This window comes from Aquarana catesbeiana, linkage group LG13 (assembly GCF_042186555.1).
Source record: "Aquarana catesbeiana isolate 2022-GZ linkage group LG13, ASM4218655v1, whole genome shotgun sequence".
In the NCBI taxonomy this organism is placed as follows: domain Eukaryota; kingdom Metazoa; phylum Chordata; class Amphibia; order Anura; family Ranidae; genus Aquarana; species Aquarana catesbeiana.
In genome coordinates, this window is record NC_133336.1 from 120,832,389 (window position 1) to 120,855,638 (window position 23,250).

General features: G+C 41.8%; 1 protein-coding gene across 10 annotated transcripts in view; it reads left to right on the forward strand.

Moving 5' to 3' along the window:
- Positions 1-23,250, forward strand: part of NPAS3 (neuronal PAS domain protein 3) — a 678,331-nt gene that overhangs the window by 599,004 nt on the left and 56,077 nt on the right. For 9 of the 10 annotated variants that reach the window (XM_073610104.1, XM_073610107.1, XM_073610106.1 and 6 more), the window contains 2 exons: positions 15,313-15,431; positions 20,877-21,070. In XM_073610104.1, the coding sequence (XP_073466205.1) occupies positions 15,313-15,431; positions 20,877-21,070 (313 nt within the window). The remainder of the gene's footprint in view (positions 1-15,312; positions 15,432-20,876; positions 21,071-23,250) is intronic. The other variant, XM_073610105.1, reaches the window with a different exon arrangement.

The window sequence follows — 23,250 nt, forward strand, 5'->3', positions numbered from 1 at the left end:
GAGATTGCGGTCACATCTCGTTACCGCTTACAGTGTACACAAATCACACTGATTGCCACCCCCCCAATAAAGAGGACCTGTCATCACCCATCGTAGTACCTGTCACAGTTCATCTGAGTATCTGTTAGTTCATATGAGTACCTGTCACAGTCCATCAGAGTACCCGAATACCTGCCACAGTCCATCAGAGTACCCGAGTACCTGTCACAGTCCATCTGAGTACCCGAGTACCTGTCACAGTCCATCTGAGTACCTGAGTACATGTCACAGTTCATCTGAGTACCTGAGTACCTGTCACAGTCCATATGAGTACCTGAGTACCTGTCACAGTCCATATGAGTACCTGTCACAGTCCATAAGACTGTTGGATCTCTGAAGTTGGGTTGCTTACAGATGTACCTGTCACCGCCCTTCAGAGTACCCGAATACCAGTCACCAGGCCATCAGAGTACCCGAGTACCTATCTGTAGCCCATCAGAGTACCCGAGTACCTGTCACCAGGCCATCAGAGTGCCCGAGTAACTGTCACCAGGCCATCAGAGTACCCGAGTACTCCTCACCAGCCCATCAGAGTACCCGAGTACCTGTCACCAGCCCATCCAGAGTAAAAGAGTACCTGTCACCAGCCCATCAGAGTACCCGAGTACCTGTCTGCAGCTCATCAAGTTACCCGAGTACCTGTCTCCAGCCCATCAGAGTACCTGAGTACCTATCTGCAGCCCATCAGAGTACCCGAGTACCTATTTGCAGCCCATGCCTCATAGAAAAAACGGGGTGTTTGCTTTCCAAAATGGGGTCATTTCGTGCGTAATTCCACTGTCCTGGTGCTCCAGGATCTTCAAAAGTGTGATAGGTGGGAATGAAATGAGATGTGTAATTTATGCTCCTAGAACGCCTGAAGGTACTACTTCAATGTTGGATCTCTGTATGTGGCCAGGCTGTGTAAAAGTCTCACACATGTGGTATCGCCATACACGGGAAGAGTAGCAGAATGTATTTTGCGGTGTAATTTTTGCTATATACATGCTATGTGTTAGAAATATCTTATAAATTGACAACTTTGTGTAAAAAAAATGCGTTTTCATTTTTTTTCCACATTTTCCAAAAACTTCTGGAAAAAAATGAACCGTTCAAAAGACTCATTATGCCTCATAGATTATACGTTGGGGTGTTTGCTTTCCAAAATGGGGTCATTTTGTGGGCAATTCCATTGTCCTGGTGCTCCAGGGCCTTCAAAACTGTAATAGGTGGTTGAGAAATGAGATGTGTCACTTATGCTCGTAGAATGCCTGAAGGTGCTACTTCAATGTTGGGCCTCTGTATGTGGCCAGGCTGTGTAAAAGTCTCACACATGTGGTATCGCTATACTCGGGAAGAGTAGCAGAATGTATTTTGGGGTGTAATATGCTGTGTGTGAGAAATAACCTGATAATATGACAATTTTGTAAAAAAAAAAAAAAAAAAAAGAAATAAATTAAAAAAATCTTCATTTTGCAAAGAATTGTGGGAAAAATTGACAACTTAAAAAAACTCACCATGCTACTTACTTAATACCTTGGAATGTCTACTTCCTAAAAAGGGGTCATTTGGGGGGTATTTGTACTTTCCTGACTTGTTAGTGTCTCAAGAAATTAGATTCACCTGAAGGCCTGATCAGATGTGATCGATTTTCAGAGATTGGCACCATAGTTTGTGCACTCTATAACTTTCACAAAGACCAAATAATATACACTGATTTGGGTTATTTTTACCAAAGATATGTAGCAGTATAAATTTTGACCAAAATTTATGACGAAAAATTACTAATTAGCAAAATAAAATAAAAAGGCATTTTTTTTCACAAAATTTACGGTCTTTTTTTATTTATAGCACAAAAAATAAAAAACCCACTAGTGATTAAATACCACCAAAAGAAAGCTCTATTTGTGTGAAAAAAAGGACACAAGTTTCATATGGGTACAGTGTTGCATGACTGAGTAATTGTCATTCAAACTGTGAGAGCGCTGAAAGCTGAAAATTGGTCTGGGCAGGAAGAGGGTGTAAGTGCACTGTATTGAGGTGGTTAAGAATGCTTAACAAAACCAATTGGACTGATGCATTCATACAAAACTTACAGTATTTGTTCTATAACTCTGTGTGAGTTATGTTTGTCTTGCCTAACATCAAAGGGCTCTTGGATGTTCTATTAGATGTTTACAACTGTGTTTCAAATGGTGAATCCTTACAGGAGCTCCTTTAAAACAAAGGTTACAGCACATAGGTTTTGGGTTTTATACAAACGTCTTGCTTGAGGTGATTACAAAAGTCATAATATGTATTTGTTAAACTGCTTAAATATCAATTGTCCTTTAGTGGCTTCATGACTCTTGTTACATGCTGATGAAATAAAGTAATTGTAGATATTACACAAGGAGAGAGGCACCTCTGGGTGCAGATATAGTACAAGTTTAATGTGAAGATAAAAATAAACAGGCAACTCACATTTTATGGAGTCGAAGTAAGCATTTATCCCAACATAGGGGTGTCATCAGTGTGGTCGATCTGTTCCTGCTGTGTTGGCGCTCTATTTGCTCGCTCCATAACACCGCTGGGTGGTCATCGGCCGGCTGCAGTGGAGGATTCCTCAGAACGAGGCTTGAGGCGCAGATGGTTACCAGGCAAGGAAAGATGACGTCACTGAAAAGCGACACGTTTCCTGAGCGTACAGGCTGCGAGTGACGTGGCGGCCGCGCTCCTTCTTCAAGCTGGTTGATGGGACTTACAAGCTAACATAATAAAGTATGGGAAGGGGAGGGACCAAGGTGAAAAAGCACAGTGATTGGACGGCGCGTCATGGCAGGAGACCAGTGACAATTCAAACACTGACATAGCAATGAAATAATCGTTGATGGGGACAAAAGTGTACTATAATAAATACATAGCTGAAACTGAAACGTGAAATATTTAAAAAAGGTAATGAGACACAATCCCTGGTATCAAATCAGTAAACATGATAAAAAAAAAGAGGATATGGGACTTTAAATGAGGACAGGGTAGTACCTCCATCCCGGGTTCAGAAAAATAAACAGGGAAGACATTGGGACTTTAAATGAGGCCGTTGGCAGGATGGAGTTAAAAATAAAAGGTAAATTTATTGCATAGGCATCAAAAATACATAACACAATATGTGCATAGAAGGTTGCATGCGCATTCACGCTAAACAAAACCTGCATAAATATATGCTAATACAGAGGATAGCATGGTATCTGAGCAATAAATCAGAATTAACATACATCATAAAGGGAGTACATATATAACACTGGGAGGTACATGTTAGCATAATATAAAGGGTACGTATAAAAGTATATCCTAAAAACATTGATCCGGATGAAATCATATTAAAACAAAAGTAGCTGCATCCATATTGCCCGACGCGTTTCTGTGAATAACACTTCTTCAGGGGCAGATGCAGTGAGGTATCTGTAAATAACAAAATGTGAAAACATCAACCAATGAGCTAAAAGCAACCAGAAAGGACAGCGAGTCGATTTCTGGATACTTACACTATGTACCTAGCTAAGGTGTGTCGTAGGGTAGGCACCGGGCTACAACGATCTGTTCTCCCCCGGAGCTGAGGCGGCCAGAGACCCAACGCAGGACAGGCATACATAGGCATCATCCCCAGAACACAGACCATCACCTCCAACAAAAAAGCAAAAACCAACACAGAGTCATCATGGATGTGTATCTGAAATGGATGGAAAGGTCCATTGAGATAAGCCAATGTAGTTGACAAAAAGAGTATAAAAAGTAAAGTATTACCAAAAAGGGGAACCACTGAATGTTACCTTAATGCGCTTGGGACAAAGGCTAGCTAAAGCCATGGCGTCTGCACGTGTGCGGGGGTGAAGGCTGCGTCTGAGGGAGAAAGACAAGTCCTAAAAATGCATGCCGCCTGCGTCTGCAGTGACCGCCAACGTCACGTAGGAGCCGACAATGCGTGAGGCGGGACTACAACCTGGGCGGTAGGGACCCGCCCAGGACTGACGTCACCACGTCCAGCTGGGTCGGATGGTTGGAAAAGGCGCGTACCTCCACCGCAACGCCAGCTAGTGACGTCGTGTGGAGGAGCGAGACGTGACGCCGATGCGCTGTGATCTGCCGCCCGATCTCCAAAGGGGGAGGGGGAGGCCGCGCAGAGCGCATCGCAGCTCCGGGTTTGAAACAAAACACAGCCCGGGAATCAGACCCAACATATACTATGCCGGGATGTAACCATAATTCCCAGAGTTCCAGCAGCAATTGTATAGCAGGAAATTAGGTGTACCTGTAAACTGCTTCCTGTAAACTGATCGTTGTAGCCCGGTGCCTACCCTACGACACACCTTAGCTAGGTACATAGTGTAAGTATCCAGAAATCGACTCGCTGTCCTTTCTGGTTGCTTTTAGCTCATTGGTTGATGTTTTCACATTTTGTTATTTACAGATACCTCACTGCATCTGCCCCTGAAGAAGTGTTATTCACAAAAACGCGTCGGGCAATATGGATGCAGCTACTTTTGTTTTAATATGATTTCATCCGGATCAATGTTTTTAGGATATACTTTTATACGTACCCTTTATATTATGCTAACATGTACCTCCCAGTGTTATATATGTACTCCCTTTATGATGTATGTTAATTCTGATTTATTGCTCAGATACCATGCTATCCTCTGTATTAGCATATATTTATGCAGGTTTTGTTTAGCGTGAATGCGCATGCAACCTTCTATGCACATATTGTGTTATGTATTTTTGATGCCTATGCAATAAATTTACCTTTTATTTTAACTCCATCCTGCCAACGGCCTCATTTAAAGTCCCAATGTCTTCCCTGTTTATTTTTCTAAACATGATAAAAACAACAATGATGTGAAAGGAAAAAGGAAAGCGAAAACATCCCATATGAAGGTGGCCAGAACGAACAAGGATCAGTATAGTGAGAACATTGTGATGTACACAATCAATCATTGGTAAATGACTGAGTGATGATTTACATGATGGTATGGTGTATACACACGGGGGATGGAAATATATAAATACAATATGTAAATACACGAATAATTAAAAAAGCAGAAAATATAATCTATACAATGTAATAGTTGACAATTAATTAGAATTATGCAATAAAATAATGGATGATGCCACTTATGTGAGCCACTTAAAGGTGAGCCACTTATGTGATATGAGCCACTTATGTGATGTTGTAAAAACAAAATACTAAAATAAATATATATATATATATATATATATATATATATAGATATAATATCATGATTTAAGTAAAAACGGGGGGAGAGAGAAATAAAGAAAGATGAGGTCTGGCTATGTATTAGTAATGAAGATAAAACCTGGTTCACATGTTCAACATACAACACGCCCATGCGACATGTGCAAGGCACACATGTACAGCATACAGCATGTAAATGCAAAACGTGCAGAGTACGGGTTGTGCGTGGACTAGTAGATGTGGGACTAACAAATAAGGTAATGGTAAAATCTTCAAAGAACACCTTTGAAAATAACACCTAAAAAAGTAATAATAGGAAGAAAAGGGGGGGGGATTTCTGCATGCATATATATGCATACATATATATACACACACGCACATGTACACATATGCATATATGCATATATACATTCAATTTCTAATGGGAATGGGGGTGTATGACCATACTTACAGGTACCCGCCACCCCCAAAAAAGAAGAAGGGAAGATAGGAAGGCCAACCTGAAAGATATATATGGATTTTGGTTAGATGTGGTAAATGGCATAAATTGGTTAACATGCAAAGGGAGCGCAAATAACTTGGGCTATGAGCAGATATGTTTGTTCAAGGAATTATTATGAAATTAAGAATGTCAAAGAATGGTAGCTATTTCTATACACTCATTGATACCTCCTGGTGAGAGGGCATCCAAACACTAAATCCAATAGGTCTCTCTTGCACATAGCTTTTTGAAACGTTCGGCTGTCGAGAGAGATCTAGGGATCTGTTCGATGACCCATACTTTTAAACCCACAGTCAATTTATGGTGAGCCTCTGCAAAGTGTCTGGGGACACTGTGTGGGTCTGTGCCACCCTCAATGAACCTTCTATGTTCAACAAATGTTTGTCTTAGGGCTCGAATGGTACGGCCCACATAAATAAGGCCACAGGGGCAAGTGAGGCCATAGACAACATAATCTGATGAACAATTGTAGAACTCTTTTAGTGGATTGGTTTTCCTTTTTGTGCTGAATGATTTTTGGCTATGCTGTACAAATTTGCAGGTCTTGCAAAGTACTTTTCGGCATTGGTACATACCCACTATGGGTATCAAATAGGTACTGATGGTGATGATATGATTGGTTTAAGTCTGCTTGGGGCAATTTTGTTCTTCAGGTTTGGGGCCATACAGTATGTGACTCTGGCATGGGGGGAACAATGGTTTTTAGATGTGGATCCTGCTGTAAGATGTCCCAGTAATTGGACAGTATTTTTTCCATCTTTTTATGTTTGGAATGGAAAGTGGTTATAAACCTACTAGAGCAATCTATAGGAGGTTGACTGGTTTTTAGAGGTTTTCCATGAAGGTACAGTTTGTATGCTTCTTCCACCAGGCTCTCAGGATACTGTTTCTCAAGGAATTTGTTCTTCAGGTTGGCACTCAGTTAGACGTAATCGATATCTCTGGTACAATTCTATCTAATGCGATAGAATTGGCCTTTAGGGCAATTTTGGATCCACTTCGGATAGTGGCAGCTCTTAAAATGTAGGTAAGAATTGCCTGCTGTAGGTTTTGCGTAATTCTTGGCATAGATGGTCTGACCATCATGTCCTAATTCTAGGTCCAGAAAGGCTAATGAAGTTGGGTTTCTTACAGATGTAAATGACAAGCTATATATGTTGTCATTGCAATATTGGATGAGGAGATGAGATCGGGGGAGCCATTCCAGATGATAATGAGGTCATCTATGTCATCTATGTAAGCCAATAAATACAGTAATTGTCAACTATTACATTGTATATATTGTATTTTCTTCTTCTTTTTTAATTATTCATGTATTTACATGATGTAATTATATATTTCCATCCCCCGTGTGTATACACCATACCATCATGTAAATCATCATTCAGTCTTTTACCAATGATCGATTGTGTACATCACAATGTTCTCACTATAATGATCCTTGCTCGTTCTGGCCACTTTCATATGGGATGTTTTCTCTTTCCTTTTTCCTTTTACATCATTGTTGTTTTTATCATGTTTACTGATTTGATACCAGGGATTGTGTCTCATTGCCTTTTTTAAATTTTTCACGATTCGGTTTCACCTATGTATTTATTATAGTACAATTTTGTCCCCACCAATGATTATTTTGTTGCTATGTCGGTGTTTGAATTGCCGCTGGTCTCCTGCCATGACGCGCCGTCCAATCACTGTGCTTTTTTACCTTGGCCACTGCCCTTCCCATACTTTATTATGTTAGCTTGTAAGTCCCATCAACCAGCTTGAAGAAGGAGCACGGCCGCCACGTCACTCGCAGCCTGTACGCTCAGGAAACGCGTTGCTTTCCAGTGACGTCATCTTTCCTTGCCTGGTAACCATCTGCGCCTCAAGCCTCATTCTGAGGAATCCTCCACTGCAGCCGGCAGATGACCACTTAGCGGTGTTACGGAGTGAGCAAATAGAGCGCCAACACAACAGGAACAGATCGACCACACTGATGACACCCCTATGTTGGGACAAATGCTTACTTTGACCCCATAAAATGTGAGTTGCCTGTGTATTTTTATCTTCATATTAAACTTGTCCTATATCTGCACCCAGAGGCACCTCTCCCCTTGTGTTTTCTCACTGTATTTGGAACATGGTTTCTGTTCCACCCTGATGGCAGCCCTGAGCGTGGACACCCTCCCTCCCCTCCTCATCATCTTCTTATATGGTCCGTGGACTTTGTTATAACAACCATAAGACTGTGGACTTTTGTTGTAATAACAGTTTTATTGTGCATATAATATTATGCTCACACAGCACATTACTTAAATACTGTGGGGTATTGACTGTTCTAGTTCTATGCTCCTTTAATTGTATAATTGTAGATATTAGAATGTCCTCAACCAATAAGTTCAGTTTCAGTAGACTTTGACATTTGGCTGCCTATGGATACAAAAGACTACTACCGATATCCTCAGAACATAATCATTAGAGGAAAAGTCTGTCTGCAGGGTTGAGATTATGCAGTGAACAGCTCATTCTTTTCCTGTGTACTTGCAAAGGTAACCACTGTGCTATGGTTTAGAGGACCTACCTATATAACACTGGTTAACATCTGGTAAAAAAAAAAAAAGAAAGAAAGGTCTTTAGTGCTTGGATTGCTTTTCAACCGTGGTCTAATGCCTGTAGTGGCGACTTGTTTTGATTGTCGCTAAAATCTCTGATTATACAAGTGGTGATTATGATTTTTTTTTTATGTTTTTTTTTTCTATCGAAACATTTACTGTATAATGTAGGTGCTTAAAGTCGAACTCTGAGAACAAAAACTTAAATATATTCTTCAATAGTCACAAAGCATATAAATCCAGTTTGTGCGCACCAAATGCCTTTGCAAACCCAGATATTACCCTGTAAAAGTAGCAGTCCAAAGCCTGTACAATGAGTATAGCTGTGGGAGGGGCCTAGCAGGTCCACCCACTACAGGCTGACAGTAGAAATCTACAGGAGGGGCAGAGACAAGACCAGTCACCCCAGAGAGAGAGAGAGAGAGAGAGAGAGCAGCAGTGACTGGTCTTTATTACAGGGAGCTCTTTACAAAGGAAAAGTTTCACACTGGGTTCTACACAGATCTGGAAGAATTACACAAAGCATACCAAGGTTCATGTAAGAATCCATATGGCTTTTGTATTTAAACATTCCTGGACGCTAATAGCTGGTGCCAATAATATTCAGAAAAATAAAGTCCAAGGTCAAAGTAGACACATGCCCGGTTACAGTGCTGCAGTTATATATCTCTCAAGTTTCTGAGACACTTTTTAGCTCAGTGTATGTAGACAAAGGACACAGCCCATCCAAGTTAGGCTAAACAAGTAGAATTATAATGCAAAAACAAGTTTGAATAATGCTACAAAAGCCACAAGTTTTTTTTTTTGTTTTTTTTAGCTGCAGTGTTTTCTCTATGCTGGCTTTTCAAAATAGAAAATGCAATAATATAAAGGTTGGATTAACAGTTTAGCGTAGTACAACACTTTTGGTAGCAAGGCCCTGAGTAGTAAGGAAGGACCACAAGATTTGAGTCCAAGAGAGGGACAGTTGGGTGCTATGATGTTATATTTCAGACTTGAGTGTAGCTTTCAAAAATGTGTCCCCAAACAATCTCATGCCCTCAACCCCGGCCACCAATATGGGCTCACAATTTAGTGATCTTGATGGCAGTCGCTTATTTTCCCAGTATATTTTTTCCTAAAACATGTTCCTTTGCAGTCTAGTCGCTTATGAACCTACAGCCAGAGGCTGATACAGTTTTCCTGTTGCATTAGTTAGTACGTGCCGTGTTTTCCTGAGCTGTCCTGGCCCACCCCATCGTGAAGCTTCTATGATCCTGTTCTCTGCTGAAGCCAAGCATCGGATCCTAGAACCAGCTGGATCTGAAGCCGACACTTCAGTTTTTGATCTTACAGCTTTTGATTAGAAATAATGAGCTTGTTTCATTCAAAATGGGAGCCCTGTGATAAAAGAAATAGGTTTGATTCCACTGGATTAGAGAGCAGAATTATTTGTCGAAGAGATGGGTGCTTAACCCCAACTCATGCCATTAACAGCCTCTTATGATTAACCATTTTGCTTCCAGGCAGAATAGCACTAAGGAAACATCTGCAGATCATTTTTGTGTGAGATTGTTCTGTATCATTTAGTGAGAGTTAGAAATATTGGTTACAAGAAAACAGTGTGCATATATTTATGTCATATATATGTTGCATAGGTATGATAAGAATTCATAGTTTATAAGGTGAAAAGAAAGATACCAGTCCATCCAGTTCAATTTACGAATGGGCATGTCGTTTATGGTTGGGATCATGGACCCTCCATGCAGCCTGCGATGGAGGTGTTCTCCGAGAGCCTTCCCATGCAGGCTACAGCTGACCTGGTACAGGGAAGTACATAGATGAGAAGCTTGGAAAGCACAAAATGCAGGACTCACAGGAATGCCAGGAGTATGTGGCAGGACTGGGGTGCTGATCGTGCAGGCAGGTAGGGTACATAATACTAGTAAGAAACACTGACTGCACTGGGGTGCAGACCTCACAGGGAGACTGGAGTATCTTAGCAGAAGTGCGAACCTGAGCTTACAGGAACACAGAGATAACAATATGTATGAGTACATGGAAGTGCACAGAGGTCCCAGGGAATGCAGGTACACGGGAATACAGTTGAGGTACAGGAAGAGTCTAGGACAGGAGGGATACCTATTGTTACTGTGTGGGGAATAGGCAGCCTACTCGCACATATAGGGAAGGTGAGAACCCTTGAAAGGGCCGAGGTGCAGAGTCTAAGGAACCACCTGGCCTTCTCCAGAACTTCTAAATGTGGAGATGTTGCACTGCAGATGATTTACAGGTTGTGGTTCTCAAATTCATCCAATCAGGCAGCTAATGGGCACAAATGACTGATAAACAGGTAAGGATTCCTTGCAGCACTGAGTTGCAGGGACCACAGCTCAAGCTAGCAGGTGTACATGGAAACATAGACACTGGGAACACATGCACAGATACACACAAAGGCACTGGGAACAGTATTAGTAGTACACAGGGACACACAGAAGCATTGAGAACAGTAGTAGTAGTGCACAGGGACACACAAAGGCACTGGGAACGGTATTAGTAGTACACAGGGACACACAGAAGCATTGAGAACATTTGTAGTAGTGCACAGGGACAAACAAAGGCACTGGAAACAGTATTAGTAGTACACAGGGACACACACAAGCACTGAGAACAGTAGTAGTGCACAGAGACACACAAAGGCACTGGGAACAGTATTAGTAGTACACAGGGACACACAGAAGCATAGAGAACAGTAGTAGTACTGCACAGGGACACACAGAAGCATTGTGAACAGTAGTAGTAGTGCACAGGGACGCACAGAAGCATTGTGAACAGTAGTAGTAGAGCGCAGGGATAAAGTCACTGAGAGTGAGTAGTAATCCACAGAGATTAACAGGAAACGCTAGGAGCAAGTGGAAGTGCATGGGGACACAGCAGAAAACAGACTAGAAATACACTGGGAGACACTGAAACAGACTGCAGGCACAGGTGCTGCTAACAAAAGGCAGGCTAAAAGCTGGCAAAGGTACACAAGGAAAACGGAGACACAAGGGACATAACAGGTTCGAGGATACAGGTTGCAAGCTGGAACGCACTGAGAGTCACTGGAGACAGGCTAAACGACACTGGGGGGTACAGAAATCACCCTGGAAGGCACTGGGGGACGCTTGCAAACAGACACCAGGAGTAAGGGGGGTCCAACTACTGGGTCACTAGGAATATTGAGGTCATAAGTAGTCTGTCAGAACATTGAACACTAGGAGTATAGGGTTCACTTGAATATTCGCAGGAAGCCAGGGACACAGGGACTCTTGGGATCATGCACAATATTCTCAGGAAGCCAGAGACACTATTAAACTTTTTGCTAGGAAACACCTTCACTAGGAATCACAGGGAACTCTAGGAAACTTCTTGGAACTCACTAGGGGGACCGAGCACTAGTTTTTACTCAGGCGATGCCTGAGGCAATGAGCCAACCTAAATAGAAAGGAAGATGTTCTAGCTGGGCATGTAGCTAACAGAATCAGCAGAAGGTGATTAGCTAGTCTTGAATTGAAGTCTTGTGGGATAACAGGTAACAGCAGAACTTTACAGGTTAAAGCCATGGAACTACATGTAACAGCATACCTGCTGATCTTTGGGAATAGAGGACAGATCAAAGCTGCAGATCTGTGACCCTGTGTGTGTGACTTTTATTCTATTATATTACAATTCCTATAGCCTAGTATATTCTGCTTTCTAAGGAAGATATCTAAAAGTTCTTTAAAGGGGTTGTAAAGGTAAAAATTTTTTCACCTTAATGCATTCTATGCATTAAGGTGAAAAAACTTTTGACAGTACCGCCGCCCCCAGGCCCCCCGTTTTACTTACCTGACGCCTCGAATCTTCGCTGCTCGTCCTCGTCAGCTTCATTGCAGCTCAGCCTGGTCGCTGATTGGCTGCAGTGGATGGATTGAAAGCAGCGCAGCCATTGGCTCGCGCTGCTGTCAATCACATCCGATGACGCGGCGCGCCGGGGGGCGGGGCCGAGTGATACAGCGAGCGGCTATAGCCGCCGGCTGTATCACGGGAGCGCGCCCGCAAGCACTCACCACCGTGCGAGGGAGCTCGCATGAAGGTGGTAAATGCTTGCGGGGAGGAGCTGAAACAGCCGCCGAGGGACCCCAGAAGACGAGGTTCGGGGCCACTCTGTGCAGAACGAGCTGCACAGTGAAGGTAAGTATAACATGTTTGTTATTTAAAAAAAAAAAAAAAATAACTTTACAACCCCTTTAAGTTGTTGACACTCTCAGCTAGCACTACTTTTTAGGGGACAGAGTTCCACATTTTAGCTGCTCTCACAGTAAAGAACCCTTTCCGCAATCTAAGATTAAACCTTCCTTCTTCTAACCTTATATTGTGGCTGCATGTCCACTTCAGGGACCTTAGAGTAAATGGTTTGTTACAGATACTGAAGTCACCATTGATATATTTGTACAATGTGATCATGTACTCCCTTAAGTGCCTCTACTCCAGAGTAAATAACAGTAATCTATGGAATTGATACTCATAGCTGAGGTCCTCCATCCACGTTGTTAATTTTCATTTACCAGTAGTGAACCTCATCTGCCATATAGCTGCCCAACCCCCTATATTGTCAAGGTCCTCCTGTATTGATACTATTCCCTGTGCCAAAGTTGTTTTCCAGCATAATTTGGTTTTATCAGTTAACACTGAAATTGACCTCTTGATTCCAGCCTCTGTATCATTGAAAAGCATTTTCCCCGAGACAGAACCCTGGGGCACACCACTCACAACTTTAAATCATTCAGGAAATTAGTCATTTATCATTACTCCCTGGACCAGATCATGTAACCAGTTTCCTATCCATATACTTGATACTACATTTGATAAATTCCAGCAGACCCTCTTATACATTAGGTTAAATTTTTACGAGATGCAGTATCAAATGCTTTAGCTAAATCTGGAAACTACATCCACTGGACTTCCAACACCCAATTTCTCACTTCCTCATAGAACGATAACAGATTGGTCTGACGAGAACAGTCTTTTATAAATCCATGCTGTCACTTATAAAACCTTTATCACAGACAAATTTCTGTATAGAGTCTCTTACCACTCTCTCAAATACCTTACATACTATTGATGTTAGGCAGACTAGTATGTGATTTCCTGGTGTACATCTCAATCCTTTTTTGTAAATCAGCTTTAATGCCTTGACCATTTCAAAGACTGCCTCAAGAGAGAAAAAAAAACTGTTGTGGGTATAAAGTGCAGGTATCTAGATATACCTGCATATACCTGCAACAGCCAGATTGTGGGCTGTTCTGAAAGGCAAAGCTGCAGCATCCCTTCCTGTCTCTTGCACATTCCTATTGGCCAGGAAAGCAACCCATTAAAGCAATGGGCCAATAGGAATGTGAAGAGGTGTGATTTAACAGAAAGTTCCAACAGTAACCAGAAGTGAGCTTTTGCCTGATAGAACCGCCTGCTATGTGGTTGTATCTCTATGCTTTTTGAAGCTGCCTCACCTATAGAAGTTTTCTTGTTTTTTAACTCTATCGCTTGCTTGACAAAACATAGCCATATTCTTTTATTGGTTGAACTAGATGGACTTGTGTCTTTTTTCAACCAGACTAACTATATGTAACCATCAGTCCCCAGGCTGGTGTCATCCAGCAAACAACTATCTGGCACTTACTAAAATGCCTTATGTAAATGTACAATGTTAACAAAACAATGTACATAAATAAAATGATTCCTGTATAGCTCAGTGGGGAGATTTATTAAAACTGTTGCACACAGAATCTGGTGCAGCTGTGCATAGTAACCAATCAGCAATTCTAGGTTTTATTGTCGCAGCTTATTTGAACAAGCTGAAGTTAGAAGCTGATTGGTGACTATGCAGAGCTGCACCTGATTCTGTGAGATATTCTATGTGCACCAGTTTTATAAAATCTCACCCAATATGTATTTAACCATATCTTTGAAGTTATTACCTTTTGTCCGACTGCTTGTATCGCAAAAAAGTAACAGCTCTGAAAATTTAAAAATGTTTTAGAAGCTTGGGAAAGGGAGTAAACTCTGAAAGCACATTGTTTTCAGACTGGTTTCATAGCAACAATGGACGATCCTTGATTCACGCATAGTATTCCAGCAATGGCCATGCTACTTAACCCCTCTATTGAAGAGTGCTTTGGTGTAAGTTCCTATAGTCTGGCAGCTGGCCATGCTGGGAAAGTGGCAGTCTAGGTCCATCAACTTTGCCCTTAAATGCCGGTCAATGTTAATGTTGGAGTGAATGTGGGGGAAAGTGTGCATAGGCTTGGTGAGAGTGGAGGTACAGGTGCAGTGGTGAAAAGGGGGCTGTGTAGCAGTGGTAGTGACAATTGGAGGTGCGGGTGCGGTGTTGGGGAGGTACTTTGGTAGCAAAAGCACACTGGTGAAAATAGGGGTAAAGATGAAGTGGTGAGAGAGAGATGGTAAGAGAAGAAACCCCCTGTGGGGGTTTCAGGCACAATGGTGAAAGCAGGGGTTTGCTGGCGTTGTGGTGAAATGGTGGGCATACAAGTGGACATGGGTTGGTGGTAGGGGTGCTATGGTGATGAGAGCCAAGGGGCACAAGTGTATTAGTAAAACCTGGGAAGGGGGAATGCAGACATAAGGTGGGGGTGTGCATTGGCACAGAGAAAGAACGTGATGCAGGTGCAGTGGTGGCAAAGGGGGGTTTAGGCATGGTGGGTGGTGAAAGAAGGTGCAGACACGGATGGTGGTGAGAGGTCAGCAATGCAATAAAAAATTAGCACAGTACTTTTCAGTATGTACTGTATATATGAAAATAATTTAATGTGCAGGATGTGCATATGAGTGCACTTTAGATAAATCAAAGGACTATGCAATCAAAACTGTTAGTAATTTAAATTTTTACTGGGTTATGTTAGCTTTGTGATATTATATGGTATATAACCTCTATTCTTCTCTTTTAGCAGAGTCCTCCAGCCCTGGAATTATCCCTCAGGACAACTCTTTAGAAAGGTCTTTCTTCATTCGGATGAAATCTACACTGACTAAAAGAGGTGTACATATAAAATCGTCGGGGTACAAGGTGAGTTACATACTGGCTGCAATGTATAACACATTTTGCAGCCTAAGAATTTCTCCTGCATGGCCAACATGTTATATGAAACCCAAAGAATCTATTCTGCTGCTCATGGTATAACAAACTGGTCTTCTGGGAATTTTGGTAACTGCTAACTACAGCAGTTAGAAACCCTCTTCGAGTTAACGAAAACAGGTAACAAAGCTAAAAATGAAACAGTCTGGATGTTACTAGCATTGCAGGAAACCGACTGCAGGGATTTTCTTACAAAAAATGTCAGTTCTCTCAATAAAATCATGTCTTAGTTCAAGGTAGAGCCTGCAGGAATCATCTCCTACTTTTAATATGCCTTAAATACTCCAACACCGAGAACTTTACTGCTGTTCCATCCCTTCTTTAGCTAATATTGGACGGACAGTAGGCGGAGTGGTAACGTCACTACCAATGTGATAGTGCTAGGGTCTAGCAACCTTTTTGATTGGCTGCTGGGCCTGAGCAGTATCACATTGTATTAAGTCAAATGTCTTGCCCATACCTGAAAGCACAGGGTTTTGTTGCCAGCTGCACCAATGGAATAAATGGTTGGGGGACACAAACAAAATAAGTATCAGTGGGGATGGAAGGGCACTTTGCAAAGACACTGTCACTTTGCCCTGAGCATGCAAGATGACAGTGGGGTTGATTTACTTAAACTGGAGAGTGAAAAATTTGGGGCAGCTGTGCATGGTAGCCAATCAGCTTCTAACTTCAGCTTGTTGAATTAGGCTTTGACAAAAAAAAAAAGTGGGAAGCCGATTGGTTACTATGCAGAGCTGCACCAGATTTTGCGCTCTCCAGTTTTAGTAAATCAACCCCAGTGTGTCCTCAAAGGAAACCTTTCCTAAGTGAAATATAGAGCATACCATTGCTGCTTCTTATTCTTCAAATGCTGGTTGCCTGACTATAAATCTAACCCTCTTGTTTCCATAATTGTGTCATTGACCTTAAACAAGTATTCTACTAAGGACTTCTGATTTTATTCTGACTTGCCTGATTTACATGCTTGTTCCAGAGCAGTGAGTATTGAAGCCAGTGAATGTAATAGAAACTGGCATCTTAAAGCAGTGGTAAACCCTTGGCTTTTGTTTTTTAAAAACCTGCAAGGCAATGTTATAATGTGCCAGTATGCATCATACATTATGTTAAACTTACCTTAAAACGAAGCCCTCCCGCTGGACGCTGTCACTGCTGAAGGCACTTCCATCTTCCCCTGATCTTCCCTTTCGGATTTGGGGACTCCGGCTGTGTGAGCGGCCGGAGCCAAGATGACATCACTCACCGCACATGCGCAGGAGCCACCGGTTACGGCATAGGACTCTGAAGGAACATCACGGGTATGCCGTTCCTTCAGAGCGAATTCGCCGGTGCTGTCACTAGCTGCATCTAAAGTAAATATCTCCTAAACGGTGCATGTTTAGGAGATATTTACAGTACCTATAGGTAAGCCTTATTATAGGCTTATCTATAGGTAAAAATAAAACATGGGAGTTTACTCCCACTTTAAGAAGAAGCTCACCAGTAGCTGTCACCATGTTTCTCTTAGGAAAGATATTTGAGCATATAGCAGCCAGAGACCAGCATTCAATGGTCCTAATCCACTAAAATGCAGCTTTGGTTGGCAGTGAATGATGAACGGATTTGGTTTAATCATTTGATTACAAACATGCAGATTTGTTGAATTTGTGGAGAATTCATATAATTTATGAATGACAACTGCCCGTGATTACATGATTCTCTGCATCAGACAGATCTGTACATGCTAATATTGAGGTAAGTAAAACATTTAAAACTCATAATTCTGGTGATTTGATATGAACTAGTGGTCAGTTCCATAGTATTATTAAATAAAGCTCTATTACATGGATTATGTGATTATGAGTGGTGGAAAATGTGTCACTAAACAGCTGCTTATCTGAAATTCATCTGAATATTAATCTACACCTGGAAGCAAATCATTTTTTTTAATTTCTCTGTTTGATTTTTGTGTCTGTCTTCATTTTGTTCCATATCTTTCCATTTTACTGCCTGTTTCCTAAACCAATTAGGAATGTCGGAACTAGCAAGATAAACAAGAGCCTATACTCACGTGTAAAAAAAACTCTGAGTGTACAAGTCTTTTTACCTCTTGGGGAAGTGGAAGGAACGGAGGACAAATACACTGAGCCTTCGTCCCACACCCCCTTCCTTTGCCCTGCTCCCTCTGTCCTCCCTCTGCTTTGCTTTTCAACTTCAAGGCCTTCATGTTGCTTCCAAATTGTGTCTGGGAGAGAATTCCCCCCCAGGCTGCCTACAATCTAAAGGTGTCTTTGAAGAGCCTCAGTGTATAAAGAATCAGGATGGTTCCTCTCTCCTGAGGCAAGAGAGGATAAAAAAAAGAGAGAGAACAGCAATCATACTTGTCTGGCATCGAGACTGCAAGAACATAGAATGGGCACCATATCATATGCTACAAGTTTTACATTTAAAGTTATTGGGATTTGTCATTATACAGATAAGAGTGTTATTGCCCTTTACAGTTAGAAAGCAAAGTTGGTTTGACCTGTTATGAGTGTACTGTATGTGTCACGCTAGTCACAGGCCTAAGTAGACATATCACATTAGCTAGCAGGAATGGTCATATAGTTGCCTTGATAGATTTGCAGAATTGGTCTCCTTTATTTAGCAGGATCAGTGTAAACCTATAGCATCCCATGTACTGTCAGTTTTCTCTAGACAGATAAGTGAAAGATGAATTCTGATTGGTTGCTTTGGGTCACTATGATTTTTCTTGTATCTGTTGGAGTTACTGTTATACTTTTAAAAGGCAGTAGATAGGATATACTGTATGCGTGCAAGTCTGAAAATTAAGTTATATAAGTTAGAATTAGTGTTGTAGACCATCCCGGTGATGGGTGTTGCATGATAGTATTGTGTTCTGTGTAGTTTTGCACTTGTGCTGCCTTCCTACTACCCGTTCCAAAGTTGGCTTTGCAGGCTGAGCGAAAAAAACTGATTCCTCCTTCCACACTATACAGCATGGATGGACAAATCTCCCATTGTGGTTATTGTATTTTGACAGCCAGCAGGGCTGGCTGTCTAAATTCCCAAGCAGTCTCTGCATCTGATTGAATGCAGCCACTGTTTGCAAACACTTTTTTATGTTATAGATGTCAAGGAAGGTGGAGATAGGGCCACCCACTCATCGAAATTCGTCAGGAACTCTCCTATATTCATACAGTGCATGGCCAGCTTCACACCAGGTTAAACCTGCTTTCTTCCAGTTCACCTGCCCCTTTGGCTGTTAGTGAGGAGACTGGGTAATTCCCTCTGCCCCTGGCCCACAGGATACCATAGTCCTACTCAGCCTTAGGGCATAGTGGTCACAGCAGAGGAGGCAAATAGAGTGGACTTTCTGACCCCAGTTCATTCCTCACATTTCCTGGAAAACATTAGAAGACAAGAGATTGGATTTGCTTGTTTCTTAGGCTTGTTCTTTAAAGTCGAAAACCCCAATCAGTGGTCAGGAAGACCTGAATGCTGACAAAAAGGGTGTAGGGCACAAACTAGTTTGTTGCAGCCTCTTTGGCCTTGAACAGTAACTATATTGTGAACTCTGTACTACTGTCCGCACATATAGGCGAGATCTGCCACTCACCACTTGAATCATATTCTCAGTCATTTAAATTTAAAAAGAATACATAAGATAAAGCAAAAAAAAAAAAGGAGCTGGAGTCAGCACTGGCTGATGAAGGGTTAATAGAGTTCTCCCAGTTTTATCTGTTAAGGTCATAGGAAGGGGAAGGGGAGCTGGCTCCTGACGTTGTGCGTACCTCCGCTCCCCCCCCCCCCCCACTTTCAGTGTCATATTAGATTTAGCTGCTGAAATATATAAAAGTACCACAGGAGTCTCTGATGTGTTTCTTGCCATGAGCGATCCAGCAGCAAAACTCCCCACATGTGTCAAAGAGGACTCTGCTCACTCTATTCTGCCGCTCTTCGGAAGATTCAGGCTGTGGTGCCCTGCCTCCTACTGACCAGACCTTCTTTTTATTACTTGCCTTCCTTTTTCCGGATTTCTTTTCTTAATGCTTGCCCTTTGCTTTGTATTTGCTTGCTTTGGTCATTCTCTGTCTATCTCTTGCCTTTCATTTTTGGATATTGTGTCTATGTTTTTCCTCCTTGTGTCTTCCTCTTTTACAGCCATGTTTTTCTTATATGTATACAAAGTATATCTCTCTCTTCATAAATGTGTCGCACATTCCATCCGTCTGTCTTTTTATTTATCTATTTTCTCTTTGTATACACATGTAAGTGTTCCAGTGTTCCTCAACGTTTTTTCAGTCAAGGCACCTTTAAAATCCTGAACATTCTTAAGGCAGCTTGTTTTAAAACATAAAAAAACAAAGTAATAGTTTTACATTTCGCAGCAACATCCACACGTGGGCCATCCAACATTAGAGGTGATTTATTTCTCCTCTTTTGCAAACTAGTACTGACTAGTATTTTAGAATTCTCATCTCCCTTGGTTGTTAGGATGCCAGTGGCTGGCCCGCATGGTGCCCAGGGTTGTAATACTGCATAGTAAAAACCTGTGGCTTTGTGTAACAAAAAGGCAGGTCGTTTTTAAGCATTTTGCCAAGGCATCCCTGTAGAACTCAGAAGGCACCCTGGTTGAAAAAGGCTGGTATAACCACATGTATAGATGTTTAGAGAGTAGAGAAGCTTATACAAACAAATCTTATAAAATGGAAATTCAGATTTTGAAAGGCATGGAACGACAGACGCCAGATTAAGACAACCCACCTAAAGCCACTGTCACTGGGAACTGCTGACGTCTCCTTTAGTTTCTCTAGAGCCGCCATGTTGCATTGTTTTCGAAGCAGAGCATATGCAGAGCGTATGCAAGTATTCAGCAGCACTTGAAGTGTGTAATGAATGCAACACCTGATTGAATGGCCCCAGCTACTGCCCTCTTGGGTGTCAAATTCATTACTATCTCCTGTATTATCAGATGTGAATTACACATCCAATATCCATCTGTGATGACTGTTCTAAGAAATTGTTTTTAAAATCCTGTGCCAAAAGTCATGGAAATAACTTGCTAAATCTCCACTGGACATTAATATATGGCATAGTAGTTGCAATGGTGATCAAGTTAATGAGCTTGTATGCCCTCTACACACGGCATATTATCAGAATCATACACATGGGCATTCTCAGTGTGACATTTCTAGAGGCAGGTGGTTGCTTTATCATCTACACTTTTTGACTCAAAAAATTCATTTAAACAGTGCTATAGTGTATATGCTTTGGGGAACAAAATGATAAATTTAGGGTATCACTGACCAGTGTATGGCTGTGACAAATCCTCAAAAAGAATTCCCTATTTTTCTATCTACTGAGGCAGTTGATGTGTCTTTTAATGTTTTCCAGGTGATTCATGTAACTGGACGTCTGCGTCTCCGTGTGTCTTTGTCTCATGGGCGTACTGGGCCAGGACAAGTGATGGGTTTAGTAGTTGTGGCTCATGCGCTCCCTCCCCCAACCATCAATGAAGTCCGCATTGACTGCCACATGTTTGTAACACGTGTCAACATGGACCTCAATATTATATACTGTGAAAATAGGTAGGTGACGTCATCAGAGTATTGGCCTCATTTTGGGAACACAATGAATATTTTAAAACACTTGATACATTCTTATCACAGAGTGAGGGGACCATTGTACAACACAATATATCTAAAATATCAGAGACTTAAAACAGAAAGTTGCAGTGTATTTAAGTCAGCCTACTTTACAGTTACACCAATTACACTATGCTCACACATACCTACGGTGTTCAGTACTTTATAGTCCAATGGTATGGTGTAAATGACACGATACTCTAAAGGTTGTCAAACCTCACAGAGTTCCTTGGTAAACAAGGAAAGGTCTCGGCAGTTAAAGCATATGTCAAGACAGAAAAATGCACTACATGCATAGTTCACCATCTTTTATCCCTTTAAAGATCCTGCATATACAAAAAATACCTGTTGGTGTGCCACAAATGCACTCAGCTCCTCCTTTTTCTTCAGTGAAATGACACCACATGCCCCTTAGTGGTCTAAAACTGCAAGAATTCGTTTCACCCCTGCCCAGTTGTCTGTTACTGTAAAACCCTATCATTCTTCTAAATAAGAATTCTTACGTCAATGTTTTCAGTGTTCTGTCACCCATAGAGTACTTTGCCCTATGTTCTTACATGTTTTGTAAGCCTAGCAATGAGGTCAGACAGGGCCTTCCCTCCTCCTGCAACCATCTACCAACATAGCTGGCAAGGAGATGGCTGCTTGATAACTGGCACTTGTTATGGCTTTAAACACTTGTCCAAGACAAATGATGACAAGAGGAATGCGGAGAGAGAGAGAGAGAGGAAAGTGTGTCAGTCCCCCTTCCTAATGCATTCCTCTTGCCGCTGCTTGTCTTGGGTGAGTGCTTGGAGATAAGACAAGCATCGGTTACCAAGTGGCCGCCTCCTTGCTAGCTATGTTGTCCAAGCACCACAGTGGGAGGAGTTCCATCCACCTGTTAGCCAAATGGCTGTGTGGAGAAATGTTCTGTTTGGCTAACGGGTTATGTAAGTCAGGAGAGAACCTCATTCAGTCAGTTTCCAACATAAAAACATAACATAGAACGTAATAACCTACAACAATCTGCATCTCAGTTTTGAGCAACCGAATGTGATGGGAATCGATCTAAACCAGCACAACACCTGTCTAAAGGATTTTTTGATTGATTTCCACACCAATTGTGATTATCTGATTGTTCAAAACTGGGAAACAATCTGAACGGCAGGTGGCAGATCGCTGTGGACTCCCTAATTTCATTCAGCCATGTGTTGAATCAGAAGTGCATGGGAAATATCAGCCAACAATTATATATTTACACCTGTTTGATAAATAATAGCTGGAAAAGTAAAAGCATTACCCTGATTGGCTCATGTGGAGAAATCACAACAGTTCTTAATACTGGCACATTGATATATCCTGCACATATTATGAAACAGCAGAATTCCATCGTTATTTACAAAGCATTTGAGAGAGGAAGGGGGGTGTGAAGCCTATATGTCACTATGCAGAGGAGTCTAAAGCTGGGCTCTACTTGTCGATTAATGAGGAAAAGTCCTTTATTGCTTTAGACCTGGGCCCCTTATTGTTAGATTATGAAGAGATGTCAAATGATGTCAGCACTCTAAATCATACTTGTTCAAGTCAGTGGATCAAAGTATAGAAATCAGAGGATCGACGAGACAGCCAGGAAATTAGCATTTTCATAAGAGGACTACGCATTGGCAGCCTCTGTATTTCTTACATGGCAGATTTTATTGAACAAGCCTGACATGCTGCATTTGATAGAGCCATGGAGATGCGAGATGTACAAAACTGCCATGATATAAATTTGGCTAGCAAGACAAATCTAAATTGTTCACTATATACTTTAGGCCAGGGATCTCAAACTGGAGGCACTCCAGCTGCTGCGAAACTACAAGTCCCACAATGCCACTGCCTGGGGGAGTCATGCTTGTAACTGTCAGCCTGGCAATGCCTTATGGGACTTGTAGTTTCACAACAGCTGGAGGGCCTCCAGTTTGAGACCCCTGCTTTAGGAATATGTTTTGTGTAAAAGATGGTACTCCCATTCTGAGCATTGCTTGGTTTAAAGCTGAACGCCATGGATTTTCTAGCATAGTTTCATTGGTCAAGCTTGGACTAGTGCAAGTATGCTTATGCATGCATACCTGTGGGATCCCTGTGGAAGCTGGAAATCA